Consider the following 14,774-nt stretch of genomic DNA (forward strand, 5'->3'; position numbering starts at 1 on the left):
CTAGACTTACAGGAAAGGAAGAGAAACCTTGGCTTCTGCAAAGCGCAGAGAAAACGAAGCACAGACATGGGAAGGGGACCTGGAAATTTCGTCAGACGCTGGAGCAGCGGGCGTGATGCCGAGGGCTGTTAGCAGCTGGGGGTCTGTGGCTCGCGGTCAGGGAAGCTTCGGGGACGCATAGTCAGGAGAGGACAGGGCGTCCTCACGGTCCCCCTCTCGTGCCCGGGAGGTCACCGGAGAACAACAGCCGAGACGCCCGCAGAAAGGCTCCAGGGCGGGGCCCATGTGGCCGGCACGCTCGCTTTCTCTGTTAGGGAATGAAGGGCGCTCCATCTGCCCCTGCGCTCTCCCGCCTTCAGCTCACAGAGGGCCTGGTCTGCGCCTGGGGCTCTGGGGGCGCGAGAGGAATGGGTCTGGGCTGGGGCTGCGCCACCAGCAAGCCCTGAGGCTGGAGGCCAGTTCCTCGGTGGGAGGAAGACAGCGCCACCCTCCTGATGCCACTCCCAGTGAGGCCAACGAGGCCCGTGTCCCCCCAGCGGGCTCCACCCCGCACGCGGCCCTCCAGGACTGTGTGCTCGGACGGTTGCTCTTCGGGGCCTGGCCTCAGGGGTCTCTAAGGGTCTCTGTGTTTCAGAAGTTCTGCCCTTGGTGCTTTGATTTCTCAAAGCTGTGAACTTTGAACAACTTAAAGAAAAAAACCCTGTGTTCTATGTGCAGGTGATTTGTAATCACTGCTGTTGACTTTGACGCTGTTAATCGAGCATGTGCAAACCCGGTGTTGACCGAGGCAGAGTTCAAAGGCACAGCCACCTTGATTGAGTGTGTGCCGCCTGCCAGGGCCTGTCCGGGCCTGCCCCATGCCTCTCACGCGGTCAGCACGTAGCCCTCTTGGGGAGGCGTGACCCTGCCGTTTGGCAGATGGGGAACCGCGGCTCCGGGAAGGGAGGCGTCTTGCCCCGCAGCTCACGGCTGGTGGGCTGAATCAGGATGCCGACAGAATCCACTCCCTGTGGCTTCAAACAACACGCATTCCTTGTCCTGCCGTCTCTGAGGCCCGGGAGGGCAGGCCTGCCTGAGCTCGGACCCGCAGCCACACCGAGGATCGAAGGGCAGGGGTGGGGATCCACATCCAAGCTCAGGGCGTGTGGGGGGTGCTTTGCAGTTGTCCCTCCGAGGGCCTCCGTTTCTCGCTGCCTGGGGGCTGGAAGCAGTCTTAATCCTTCGTCGTACGAACCTCCCCCTGAAAGAGCCTCCTCAAGACGCCTCATGTTACATAATTGCACACGGCCCGTCCCCTTCACTGCCGCGTCCTGTTGGGTTAAAGCAAGTCACGGGTCCCAGTCACCCTCCCAAGGAGGGAATCCCACAGGAAAATAATCCCCTGGATAAGCCACTGGGGTGGCACGGCCACCCCAGAACCTGCCCGTCCACAGTAACTGGGCAGAAGGTGCAACTTACAAATCCAGGGCGCACGCACTCGAGGGGTACGAGGGGAAGGAGGGGTCGGGTCAGGTCGGGGTGACGGAGGAACACTCTGAGTTGAGGTGTGGTGAACTCGGGGACTTGCACTGGAAGAGGGGGCCCGTGGGGGCGTTGAAAGAGGGGGGTGGTGAGGACCAGGCTTGGCGAGGAGGTGGGTGTGAGCAGAGGGCAGGGGGAGCAGGAAGCAGATGGCACCCCAGTGACCGTCACCCCCTCCTGGCCGGTGGAGAGTGAGCCACCCCTCAACCCGAAGCCACCCTCTTTAGGGCCAGTTAGGGCGTCCCCATTCACCCTGGCATCTCCCACGCATGCATGTTTGACCTTACGGGGGGGGGCGGAAATTGTGAGTTTAGTTACCCTTTCTCTTGGAAGAAAAGAAGCGCCGATACCTTTAACGCTGCCCGAGCCTCGAGGCCCTTGGTGCTGCGGGAGTGACGGCCCTGTGTTTTCTCTCTGTGCACAGAAAGCGAAACCACCGACAGCGTGCCCAGTGACGAAGAGAGTGCCGAGGTAAGCACGCTGGCCGCCGGCTCCGCGGGGTCCTCGCTGCCGGTGAAGGCTCTTTTCTGTTGGTCCTGAGGGTTGCTCTTGGGGGTGTGTGTGTGTAAAGTATACGGAACATGACTTTTACCGTATTGTGGAGGCTGAAGTGTAAGATGAAGCTTTGGGAGCCGCACGGGAGGGAAGGGTGCCTGACCTCGCCCCCGGGAAGAGAGGCTGTGATGGCAGGAAGAGGAGACCGGACCGGGTGGGGGGTGCTGCGCTTCTTACCAACAGCCAACAGCCGAGTTCACGGGCAGAGGCGGAGGGGCTGGGTGGCCAAAAGCAGTGGCCAGCAGTAGCCGTCAGAAAGTGCTGATGAAGCAAGGGTGGCCCCCTGGGCCCCCGGGCCCCGGCCCTCTGGGCTCACACAAGCGCAGGAACCGGCTGTAGCGGTGATGATGGGAAGCATCCCTGCCGAAGCCTGCTTCGTGCCCGTGTCAGAGAGAGGGGGACAGAGGGACAGAGAGACAGAGGGACACACGGACACACACACGCTAATGGCTGTTTGAAGGACGGCCATTCCTTCACTCCCCAGTGCACTAAATACTTCCCAGCACAGTCCGGGAATCCGGAAAAGACAGAACTAGGTGTACACGAAACTCACACGCAGTCCGACCCTGTTTCTTCAAGGTCAGGGAACCAGCTCCTCTGAGTGACGCCGCCCTGGAGGCCGGCTGTTGGCTTGGCACCCTGGAGCGCCAAGCGGCACCCACTTAACAGCAGCCAAGGGGGTACTGACTGTTTGGTGCCGGGTTTCTCACTCCCCTCCCTCTGAAAATGCCAGTTCACTCAAAGATCCGGTGGGGCCGCCCAGGAGGAGCCAAGTCGCCATCACAGACCGACCATTGAGGCCGAGGACCTGCCTGACGATCAGGCTGGGCGGCCGGGGCCCAGGGGAGCTGGAAGCCTAGTGGCTGCCTGTTCTCCTGCCTTCGCAGCCCCGTCCAGGCTGCATTTCTGGGCGGTAGCAGGGGGGAGTTGGTAGAAAGGGAGCAGAAACCGCCGCTCGGGGTGTGACTCGCTGGACAGGGGCTCCTGCTGAGGGAGGTCGAGATGCGAAGCTTCCGCTCCTTCCACGGCCCTTGAGAAATCCAATTAAACACTAACACGTGGGAACGGTGGTCGTTTTTTTTTTTTTAAAGAAAAGCTATTCCCTAGAAAGCCCCGAAAACGCCTATTTCCATTCTCTCCTTCGGCAGGGACGACCTTCCTGGCGGAAGAGGAACATCGAAGGCAAGCAGTACCTCAGCAACATGGGTACACGGAGCACCTACCTGCTGCCCAGCATGGCGACCTTCGTGACCTCCAACAAGCCGGACCTCCAGGTCACCATCAAAGAGGAGAGCTACCCCATGCCCTTCAGCAGCTCCTGGCCCCCTTACCCAGACCACCCGCTCGCGTCCCCCGTCGCCGCCGCGCCCGGCAGCAGTCGGCCGGACCGGGAGAACCGGGAGAACCGGGCCAGCGTCATCAAGAAGACGTCGGATATTGCCCAGGCCCGCGTCAAGAGCTGTTAAGCCTTCGGCTTCCCCTGGTGGTCGTTGGGGTGTTCCTGGCTTCGTTTTGTCGTTCGTTTGTAGTTTATTTTTCTCTCTGGCACCTGTTTTAGACAAATCTAAAGGAAAAAGCCTTGACGGTAGGACACGGATCGCTGTGTCCAACTCCAGGACTGGAGCGTCGCTTTAACTCAGGACTCCAGCCCGGTGATAGACATGTGTCTCTAAGAGCCTGCTGGATCTCCCAGGGCTGCTCCCTCAAGTTCAAGGACATCACAGGACCAACACCCACACGGGCAGCGAGGTGCTGCATTGCCCGCGGTCAAGGCCAGCATGGTGGAGTGGACGCCTCTGAGCGGAAGAGAAAATGTGAACTCGCCGGAATTTTTTATTCTTGTGAATATGTACATAGGGCAGTACTAGCGACATCTGCGGTCGGCTTCTGCACCTTATCTTAAAGCACTTACAGATAGACCTTCTCGTGACCTTGCCCCCCTTCCCAGCACACTCGGCACCCCTTCCCCGCCCTTCCCCCCGCGGCTCCCAGCCATTCCTCCCAGTTCCTTTCCTCCTCCTCCTCTCTCAGTGGCTGCGCTCCACATCGCTGGGGCATGAGGGGAGAAGAAAAGGAACTACTCAATGCCCCCTGTTAAGACTGCTTTAAAAAAAGAGAGAAAAATCTTTCTAATCTGCTATGCTTGAATGCCACGCGGTACAAAGAAAAACTATCATGGAGACCTTATGCAAATTCTCAGATTTGAAGACAAAAAAAAAAAAGTTCTCTAATTCTAACCAGAGCAAGCTTTTTTATTTTTTATACAGGGAAATATTTTATTCAAGGTGAAAAATTCTAAAGAAAATATAATTGTTTTTTATCTTTTCTACAGCAAATTTATAATTTTAAGATTTCCTTTCTTGTTTATCAGCAGTTGTTATTACATCCTTGTGGCACATTTTTTTTTTAATTTTGTAAAGGTGAAAAAGCTTTTATGAGCTCATGTAGCAATCAGATTATCCTGTGGATTGATAATAAATGAATATGATATATAGTTAAATTTTTAATGGGCATCACGCCTGCTCTGTCTGGGTCTGCTTTGGAGCACAGCCATGGGGCGGGACGACAAAGTACCATTTCTTCTTGGGGACCGAACAGTGTTCCCTTCTCCGGCACGAGACACGCTGGAGGGCCTTACCGGGAGGACACGAGTGGCTTCCTCCACGGAGGGCTCGCCCTGAGCCGGGCACTGTGCTGAACGTTCTATGGGAGTCACCTTCTGCAGTCGTCAAGGTCATGTGCAGGGTGGGGATTTACCTCCATCTCCCGTGGAGGGAACGGAGGCTGAAAATGAGAGTGCCCTCACTCAAGGTCACACGGGTAGTGCGAGGCAAGGGCGTGAGAGAAGCCCAAGTCCGGTGTGATGATGGGGTGAATCTTCTTACCACCCCGCCACCCTGCTCTGCCGTGAGCGTGTGCCACCCGCCTCGGTGCTGCTCCTGTTCCCACCGGAGGCTCAAACCTGCGACTAAAACTCTGCATTAAGTCACACGCCGGGCCCATGGACAAGACGTTTTCAAGAACAAGCGGTGTTTGCTGGGGTCGGACTCTAATAAGCCCATCTTCTTTCTGGAACCTGGGGCCTTACGCATAGGTCTCAGAACTTAAGGGCGTATCTTTTCCAGTGAGCAGTGTGGCTTCGAGGACCCCAGACACCCCCCACCCGTGTGGTACTTCAGGGTGTATCCCTGACCTGGGGGGAGCCCCACTGAGTCACCTCTTACGCTCCCAGGACACCTGTGAAATCGGGGAACTGAGACCCATCTGCTGGCCCCCGACCTGCGGGGTGCGGGGGGGGGGGGTGGTGGCAGAGAGTGCGAGGTTAACATTTGAAAAGCCTCCTCGGGTCAGAGACAAAGGGCCGGTTTTACGTGGCTCTGTGTGTGTGGCTGCAGAGGTCATTGGTGGTCATAAAATTAGCAGCCCTGCCCAGCAATTAGCAAGCGTGCACGGCTGGCTGCGTGGGCGTTGAGGCGCCATGGGCTGCTGACCGCCCAGTCCCGCGAGGGGCGCCTTGCTGACCGCGTGGTTCCCTCCATGTCACAGGAAGACCTCCCTTTCTTGGTCAAACGAGGAGTCGCCGGGAGGAAAGGGACCCCCTGGCGCCTCGGCACCTCGCTGTTCTCCCAGTTCCTCCTCGCGACTGGCATCTGTGTCATTTTCTTCAGTAGCCCTGTTTTAAAATAAACGTAGAGGACCAGTAACAGAAGGCCCGGGTCCCAAGGCCAGGCCATGGAAGGGTAGGGGGTGACCCCGGGTCCCTGCCCCCAGCACAGGAGGAGCACCCTGCTCACTCCCGGCCCGGTTCAGCAATCCGGCCGGGCCCCGGGGCCCCCGCCTGCTCCCTCCACCCCCTGGTCGGCGGAACCAGACCCCCAAAACCTTGCCAGGTGCAGGGAGGTTCAGGATTTGGAAATGCACGGTCGAAGTACCCATGATCCTCCGCGGCCAATCAGGCCATGAGAAACGGAGTCACGATTCAATTATTCCCGAGAAAGGCTGTTTTTCGTTTCTAAGGGTTACTCCGCAGGAACGTAGGGAGACCAGCTGGGTGGACAGTGCAACGCTGAGGGTCGGCAGGCGGCAGGCAGCGAAGCCAGGGGGCGTGTCTCGGACCCAGGCCTCCGCCCTTGTCAGTTACAGGAAGTCCCGGGGACACGTGCTTCCTCGGGCTGGCATCTGGGCGAGCTGATACGCTTTTACGACGGGCTTGGCCGTGTGCATGTTAGGTAGCCAGCGCGGTGTGACAACCGTGGGGACAACAGTCTCCATCCTCTGCGGCCAGCACCGAGCCCCCCCCCCCCCCCCCCCCCGATAATGAGGAACATGGCACAGCTGTGAACTCTGACCCCAGTGACAGGAATTTCCGCCTCGGCGCAGGGTTGAGAGAACCCAGCACAGGCTTGCAGAACACCACTTGCAAGTCTCCAAACAAACCCATGTTCGGCTGTAACATATTTTCCATGTTTTGGTGGAGTCGCTGCCAAGGGGGGTGTTTAGTCTGTTTAAATGTATTTATAGAGAAGAAGAAATAGGCATGGATGAGAAAGACACACAACACAAATCCAGTGGAAATTAAAACCCCCAAATAGAATCTTCCCCCCCACCACCAAAGCTGCAGTGTACGAGACAATCAAGGAACTGCTACTGAGATGAACGAGTGTTAGGAACGAGTAAGATTGGCGATTCGGCGTGTGCTTTTTGTAAGCATTCTGCAAGTGAATGAAAAAGATATGAAGCCCCAAATGGCCTCTCCCTCGGAGCTAGAGAGATGGAACATTAGACATTCCATTTGCTTGAGGCCATCCACTGAACGTGGCATTCATTCGGGTTTAAAAGCCCTGTTACTCTAGCTGTGGACAAACAGACCCAGATAAAAGGTGAAAATAAGAATCCAGCGTTCTGCCAGATTTCTGCTGGAGAAAGACAAAAGGCATGCTGGGAAGAGGCTGGCGGCAGACCGGTAGCTGAGAGGCCTTCCTGGCGTACCAGGACAGCTATCCAGTGTCTCGGTACCGGTTTGACTTTGGAAGGAGCATGGAGGCAGAAACTGGATTTTGCCTGGTGGTGTCCAGCTACCTCATCCTGAAATTCCATCCCGTGCCACACCCAGGGCCAGGTGACCAGTGCCAGTGGGACCTGAACCTGACCGTGAGCTGAGGGCTGGGAGCCAGCACGCTCCTTCTGTCCCAGGGCTGTGGTAGACCCCTCCCCCAGGGGGGTCACAGCCCACAGGACTGTGAGCTGCTCAGGGCTGTGTTTCAGCCGCCTTTCCTTCCCAACCTGGGGACCGAGGTTGGCTCCACGGTAGGTGGTCATCTCAGCCTCTCCTCCCCTTCCCCTGGGATCATCCCATCAGTGTCAAAGGAGCAGGGCACAGACCCTTGGCTGTGCCCCTTAGGGACATGAGCAGCCGCGTTCCCCCGGAGAGTGGAGCCCTGGGCTGTGCCCACACAAAAAGATGGTGGGTAGGAGGGTGCCCTGCCCAGCCTCTGGGCCCCGAGAGCACCCCAACCCCCATCTTGGGCCTCGCTGGCCCCTCTGTGCGGGCAAGCAAGGGTTTTGTGGAGGTGTCCTTCCACGGCCACAGCAGCAGCAGGTGCAAGGGCTCCTGTCTCTCTCTACTGCTGAGAATAATGCCTGGGAGGAAGGAAGTGGCCAGGCCTAAGAGCCGGTTTCAGCGAAAATGTTACGCCTGTCCAAGAACTTGAGTCACGCTGTGGCAGGACCGAGATGCAGGGCATTTCAGAGGTCGCCGCACGGTCTGAAAAGAGTGTTTTCTGGAGCCTGTGACCAGTTTCTTAAGGAGAGAAGCTGTGGGTGCTCCTCCTGTCCTCCGGGCAAGCTGCCGGTGGGAGGACCGGTCAGTCTCTCTGTGTCTGCTTCATAAACGTGTTCAGACAGAGACCGCCGGCTCTGTGGAATGCCTTGTGCTGGGTTGTGCAACGCCGGTCTGTTAACCCCTTACACGCATGGTTGGAGGGGCGCCCCCATCCCAGGCAACCGCCTGTGCGGCAAAAATAGTTCATTTTAGTAACATGACTGTTTTCTGCAGGTGCAAAAAAGTTTCCAGGGTGACAGCATCTCTTAAGTTTCAGTTTTGGTTGAGAAGAGCATGTTGAAATCTAAGTACCCAAACATCCATCACGTGAATCATCAGGAAAGAGAGTACCGTGACATCCCTCCCATCTTCCAGAAGTTTGGGTCTAGGATCTGAGAATCCTCAGACTACAAATTCTCTCTAATGCACCAGCTCAAAGGCACGGACATTTCAAATCCACAAATTACACCCGAACACACTGCCTAAAATTTCAGGATAATGTTAGCAGCGACAGGGGGTGAGTTCCTTATGGTTACTGGTGGCTGCGGCTTTATTTATTCCTAGAATTAATATTGATGTGAGTGAACGCTACAAAAGTTTGCTCTTCTGTCTTCCAACGAGATTATGCACTTAAACTGCAGCCTTTCCCCTGGGGAGCTCGTGTACTATGTTTTTAGTGTAATTATGAAATGCAGGGGAGATTTCAGGCTGAGCCCTGACATAATCGGGGTGTAGGCAGATGGAGATTTTAGGAACAATGTAAAATGCAGCCCAGAGCCGTAGCTCAAATTTCGCCTGATGGCTTCAGGGGTCGTTTGCAACTTGGCTGTGATGTGGGAAGGGAATCACAGGCTGACCGAAGACTCCTGTTTGCAAACTTCTATTTGCTAGATGCATTTCAAGTAATGCACTTCCAAATGCCTTGCTTGCGCACCTCATAGGTTTAATTGGGGGGAACCGTCATCTTGCTTTGCCCAGGACTGAGGGGGTTGTCCCTGGGACATGGGACTGCGGCGCTAGAACTGGGAAAGTCTCCGGCAAACAAGGAGTGGTTGGCCACCCTGCACGCAGTGCCAAGTTTCAGAGAACAAACATCGTTCTGTGTTCTTTGGGGACTTTCTAAACCTAGGTGACAGTTTCACGAGGAGGCATTATGAAGGGCCTATTACTGATGAGTCTATTACTGATACGTTAATTGAACAGCGGGATTCTGTTTAGAAAAGCGATGTATTCATTCACCTCTGCTTACTGAGTTCCTTCCATTTGCCGGAACTGTCCTAAGCATTAAAGAGCTTTCCAGAAGTGAACAGCATACAGTCCTGGTTCTCGTGGAGCTTAAGTTCTAGCAGAGATGGACGTTCAGCCAATGAATGTTGTTTCAGCGACAGTAAGGGGTACAGAGAGAAGCGACGCTGGAGAAGGCAGATCGGGAGCCACAGAGACATGCAAAGCCTTCATTTCAGAACCTGAAGGACCAATTAGAGGGCTGGCGGTTGCAAAGACCAGCAGTTAGTGGGAAAGAGGAAAACCGTGTGTATCAGCAGGGTTCAGTTGCAGGAAATAGAAACCGCGCTAGCTATTTTAGGCAGGAGGCCCTGCACGCAGGGAGGCTGGTGTTTACAGCACTGAGCCGGCGAGAGAGGCCCTCGCCTCGGCGGCCCCTCCGTGGAGGTGAGACGTCAGGAGGCCGCCGCCGAGGGGCAGGCGGTGGGAACACGCGGCTTCGCTGGAATCGGAATCAGGAAGTCCCCGTCGTCCCCGCCCTAACCGGTCCCTCGACACCCGTTACATGACTGACCGAGCATTGACTGAGACACGGATCCAGAAGGTCCCAGTGTCTCCGCCATCAGGGCTGCCGCAGGTCTCAGCCAGATCAGCGGGAAGGCGGCTTTGGCTTCAGTCCTCACGCCCAGTCTCAGCAAGAGCAAGCAACTCGCTGCACCTCATCCACAGCTGGAAGCCCCGCCGCGAGACCGTCCAGGAACCGTGGTTCTAGGCTTGTTAGAGCATCCCGAGACTGAAGCCCGTACACTCCTGTACGCTCCAGGGGAGGGGAAAGAGGCTAGGCCTTTCAAGGCAAATAATCCTGGGTTCAGCTCTCCAGAACACTCTGCAGACATAAGAGAAAATGTAAATGTGGAAAAGGCCCCCTAGGAAATTGTATCTATAAAAACGACTTTGAGACATCGTTCCTATAAACTGTCAGATGTAAAGACAGACACACAGACACACACACACACACACAATCTTCAGGGCCTGTATTCATTCCCTAGGCCTGCTGTAAGAGTCTACTGTAAACTTGGTGGCTTGAAACAATGTAAATTGATGTTTTTACAGTTCCCGAGGCCAGAAGTTCACAACCAAGGCGTGAACAGGGGGCACATTTCCTCTGAAGGGTGCTCCAAGGGCACACCCTTGCTTGTCTCTCCCAGGCTCGGGGGGGGCCCTGGTCCTCCTGGGTGGTGGCGACATCCCTCCGGTCTCTGCCTCTGTCTTTGCACGGCTTCTCCTCCACGTCACCATCCGCCGTCTGCCTCAGATCTACCCTCCTGTGTCTGTCTCTCACAGGAAGGCTTGTTGCTGAATTAGTGGACCACCCGGACCATCCAGGATGATCTAATGGGAATATTCTTAACGGAGTTACATCTGCAAAGACCCTTTTTCCAAATGAGGTAACATTCACATGTTGCAGGGACTTAGGCATGGACGTGCCTTTTGGGGGACCGCTACTGAATGCACCACAGGGTCTCCAACTGTAAGGTCAAAGTACTTACAAGGGCAAGAATGTCAAACAAGCATCGGATTTCTCAGGAGCCCACTTATAAACCTGGTTGGTAATGGGGCCGCATTCTGAAGGGACTTAAGAGCCAGAACGTGGGCCAGAGATATTCTCTCCAGCCACGCTGTCCTTCAAGGACCAAGGTTAAAGACAACAATTTCAACGTGCAGTGACTCAGGGGATACCGTGCACATGTCCAGTAGGGCTCTTCCGGGGATGAACTTTCTCTGACCACGTGATAACTGGAGGAACTTCAGCAAAAAGACTGGCGGTGGAAATGCATTTTATGAGGCAATTTTTGAAGCATATTATCCCATGATTGTTTTTATTATATTATATATATTGTGTATTACACAATCATGCCATTATGTTCCACACTTATATATACATATAATATTTCATTACATAAGTATATATTCATTGTAGAGCTTTAGTCTCAAACAAGGGCGAGGACATGAATTGTAGTACCTATATCGTATACGTTCTAGAAAAGTAAAAATCGTACCACCGAAAGAGAGGGGGAAGGGAGAGAAACAGAAGCTAGGATAGTAACACTGACAGTTGCACGGCTCAGCGGTGAAGGGGAAGAGTGTGAGCGGACACCCCAGAGAGCACAGCCTCCGTGAGAAATAAGGGAGAGGAAGGGCCCTGTAAACGGGATGAATACAAAGGCAGCCACTGGAACACACACACACACATTCTGAAATGCCAGAAGAAGTGAAATAATGAACAGCAAAGGAACGATGCCAAATAAAGAAAAATACTCTATGCAGCCCTGGCCGGGTGGCTCGGTTGGTTGGAACCTCGTCCCGTACGCCAGGGGATCTCGGGTTTGATTGCCCGTTGGGGTGTGTACTGAGGTTGCAGGTTTGATCCCCTGTTCGGGCACTCACAGCAGGGAACCTATTGATGCTCCTCTCTCTCAAAAGGAAAAATAACACAACACGGGCAGTAACTGCGGCAGAAAATAACGTGACAGTCTTGAGACTAAACATATGAGTCATAGCAATAAATGGAGTGGATTTTGCTGTTTCTTCTCTTTTCTGGCGATACTGACACATGAGCCAATTCTGAAATTGGCTTACGAGGCTAACCTTGACCCCCACGGTGTATTTAATGGACACACCAACAACACAGTGATTCAAAAGACCAAAAATAAAGAAACGGGCAAAGATACCCTAGAAAAATAACAACAATAGAGGCCAGGTAGTGATTGCTGGATCACAAATAAAGTGAGTTCAGGCCAAAAAGCTGTAAATGAGACAAAATATGTGAGGCTGAAAACCACAATTCACGATCAAGGTCAGTCATAAACATTTATGGACCAGCTAACGCAGCAACCACCAATGTCAGGCAGAAGGGACGCGAGATGAGAACAGAAGTGGATGGAAACACAGCAGTCACAGGGGACTTCACGCCACGCTCGGCTTGGCCGGTCCGAAGGAGAGGAAATAAAGATACATGTTCTGAACAGTTTAATAGATAAAGTAGAAGTTATGCGTATGTATTCAATACTTTGCCCTAATATCTTCTTTTCAATTATAATGCACATGCGTCATTTTAAAAAATCAGCCACACCTTCTTGTTTATGGTCACGTTAACTATCCAAAATAAGTTCGGTACATCCCTGCTCTCACTGTGGGATCCCCTTGGTCCGATTCCAAGTGGGAGGCGCACGTGCAGTGAAAACAGTTCTCCCTTGACTGTGTGTGTACCCCCGACCCTCTCCAGACGCAGCATAACAATCATCCCCTTTTTCAGGACGGTGCGTGGGTTGCTTAGAGTACAATGACCTTTCAGGCGCCGGTGTCTAGAGATAGCAGGAGCCTCTCCGCCTCGGGGGAGGGACTTGCTACTGCTTCCGCCTGCCACGAGGCATGCCCTCCAGTGGTGCTGGGTGGGCTGGGACGTGGACAACACCACAACACCGTCACCAGCCCCGTGGCGAGGTCAGCAGGAAACGTGGGAAATCAGAGGTTAGCTGCACTTGAAATAAGTGCAGAGGACAAACGCTGAGCATTCACGCCTTCCGCAGAACATCCACAGAGTACCTCGATGCTCTTGCTGCAGCCATCGCCACTTATCAGATGGTCTAAATCCACAGCCACTTACTTGGGCAACATGGTTTTTTAAAAAGTGCTTGCTTAATGTAGAATGTATTACTCTCTCTTTGCTCCTCAAGGAAGGGGATGATGAAGATGTAAGTCGCACCAAGTGTCTGTAGACATTTATTATCCAGCAAGGGGCAGGGGTGGTACCACGGACCACAAGAAAACTTGCGGACAAAATCTGCAAAAGAAGTACCGATGTCTGTCTCAGAAGTTAGTGGTTCTGTTCAGATTATGCTAGTTAACCTAAGCAGCGGCAAAGGATGCATTTACATCATCCACCTATCCCTGGGGAGCCGTGATGATTTTTTATCTAGATCAAAGGTCTTTCTTTTAAGTGAATTCTTTTCCTTTTCAACAGTGGTGGCCCAGGTCCTTCCAGGGGCTGGGAAAAGCCAGTCCTCCAAGGGTACCATGCAGAGGTAGTTGGGGATGGAAAATGAGACTTTTCCCCAAAAATCAACTTGAAAGAGCAAGATGTACAATATCTGAAAGTTTGCATGATGAGTGAGGGGGTAGAAGTGGAGGATTCCATGGCCGGAAGTGAGAGGGAAGGGTTTCTAGTTGCCCTTTGCTGTCTGGCACAGGAGTGAGGGGTGAGGGGTGAGGGTGGGGGAGCAGAGGGCCGGGGCCCTGTTTGCGGGTCCTCCAGCTCCTGGGTGGGCAGCGCTGTGCATGCCAGTGGGGGCAGCGGCTACAGACACACACTCGGGGTTCACTTGCCCCCACCTGGGGCTGGCCCTCGCTGAAACAGGCACTGAATGCCCACCAGGCGACTTTTCCTTCCAGAGCTTCGCGGAAATTCCGTGTGGACCTGAGCGCCTTGGCCTGGTTTGGCTCTGCCCTCCTGGGTCAGTTCTTGTCACCTCTTTACAGGCTGGGGACGCACTCTTTGTTCTAAAGCTGGGAATGTTGTCAGAGGCAGCCCGACAAAACAGGAAGGGAGGGGCTTTGCTGCGTGAGAATGTGTCACCGCGATCCAAAGGTGCTTTGCTTCATAACTTTGTGAGAAAGAAAGAAACAAAACAAACACCCGAAGCAAGAAGACACACACACACATGAGAACAATCAAAACTGCAAAACACTTCTATGGGATTAGTGTTTAGTTCCTGCATCAGCCGTGAGGGGTGTTTCACGACAGCTATGTGTCCATGCACGTTCCCAGGAGGTTAAAGGCCCTGGAGCAGGAGCCTGTACAGTCCCCACCGACAACACGCACATTTGCTGAGGAGCCTTCAGGAAGCGAGGTCTGACCTGGAAGAGATTAGCCTCGGGGTCGCTCAGGCAGGAACTTGCAGCAAAGCTATTGTCTTCTTCTTCCTTTTCAGATTGGTTTTCTCCCCGGCTGGGACTTGAACTCTGTGCTCTCCAGGGTTGTTTCGGGAGGGCGGAGCTGGGGTGGCAGGAAGGGCAGAGGTCGGCTCGACTCGTTAGCGGGTCGACCTGCTCCAGCTCTGGGGGCGAAGTGGAGTTCTCCAGGCCTTGTGATTTTTGGAAACTGCCGGATTTCCTCTGGCTGAAGAGTCACTTTGTTTCTTCACGTGGTGACATGTATGAAATTAGGAACTGCAGTGCCGGCCACTGGGCAGAGGAGCAAGGTGCCGCAAACGTGGCCAGCCTAGGAGCCTCTTGTCACCTTCTTAGCCACTTCTGTGTCATTATCTGTGTCGGTGGCTCCACACACTGTTAACCTCTGACCCTGACGGCCACTGAAAATGCCTTCGCAAAGACAGCACGGCTGTACGGTGCTGCAACAGGAGTCGCCGTGTGCCCATAAGCTGCCCGGCCGATGCCAGGCCTTGCGAGCCACCTCATCACACAGAATAAACTACAAAGTTCTCAAAGCCAGGGGAAATGGGTGTGGCCACTTCACACACCATAAAAAACCCCTGCAGGCTCCCAAGCTGATCAAATGTTTCTAGTGACTTTCAATAGGAGCTGCTTAATACTTCAACACAAAGGAAAAGCCCAATTGCAAGTTTAGCCAAAG

At 54.2% G+C, this 14,774-nt stretch overlaps 1 protein-coding gene across 2 annotated transcripts in view; it reads left to right on the forward strand.

Annotated features, from left to right (window-relative positions):
- The window catches only part of IRF2 (interferon regulatory factor 2), a 75,898-nt gene extending 71,322 nt beyond the window's left edge, over positions 1 to 4,576 (forward strand). For both annotated transcript variants that reach the window (XM_028526845.2, XM_036011765.1), the window contains exons 8-9: positions 1,946 to 1,992; positions 3,225 to 4,576. In XM_028526845.2, coding sequence (XP_028382646.1) covers positions 1,946 to 1,992; positions 3,225 to 3,542 — 365 coding nt within the window. In that variant the 3' untranslated portion in view covers positions 3,543 to 4,576. The remainder of the gene's footprint in view (positions 1 to 1,945; positions 1,993 to 3,224) is intronic.
- The last annotated feature ends 10,198 nt before the right edge of the window (positions 4,577 to 14,774 follow it).

This window comes from Phyllostomus discolor, chromosome 11 (assembly GCF_004126475.2).
Source record: "Phyllostomus discolor isolate MPI-MPIP mPhyDis1 chromosome 11, mPhyDis1.pri.v3, whole genome shotgun sequence".
In the NCBI taxonomy this organism is placed as follows: domain Eukaryota; kingdom Metazoa; phylum Chordata; class Mammalia; order Chiroptera; family Phyllostomidae; genus Phyllostomus; species Phyllostomus discolor.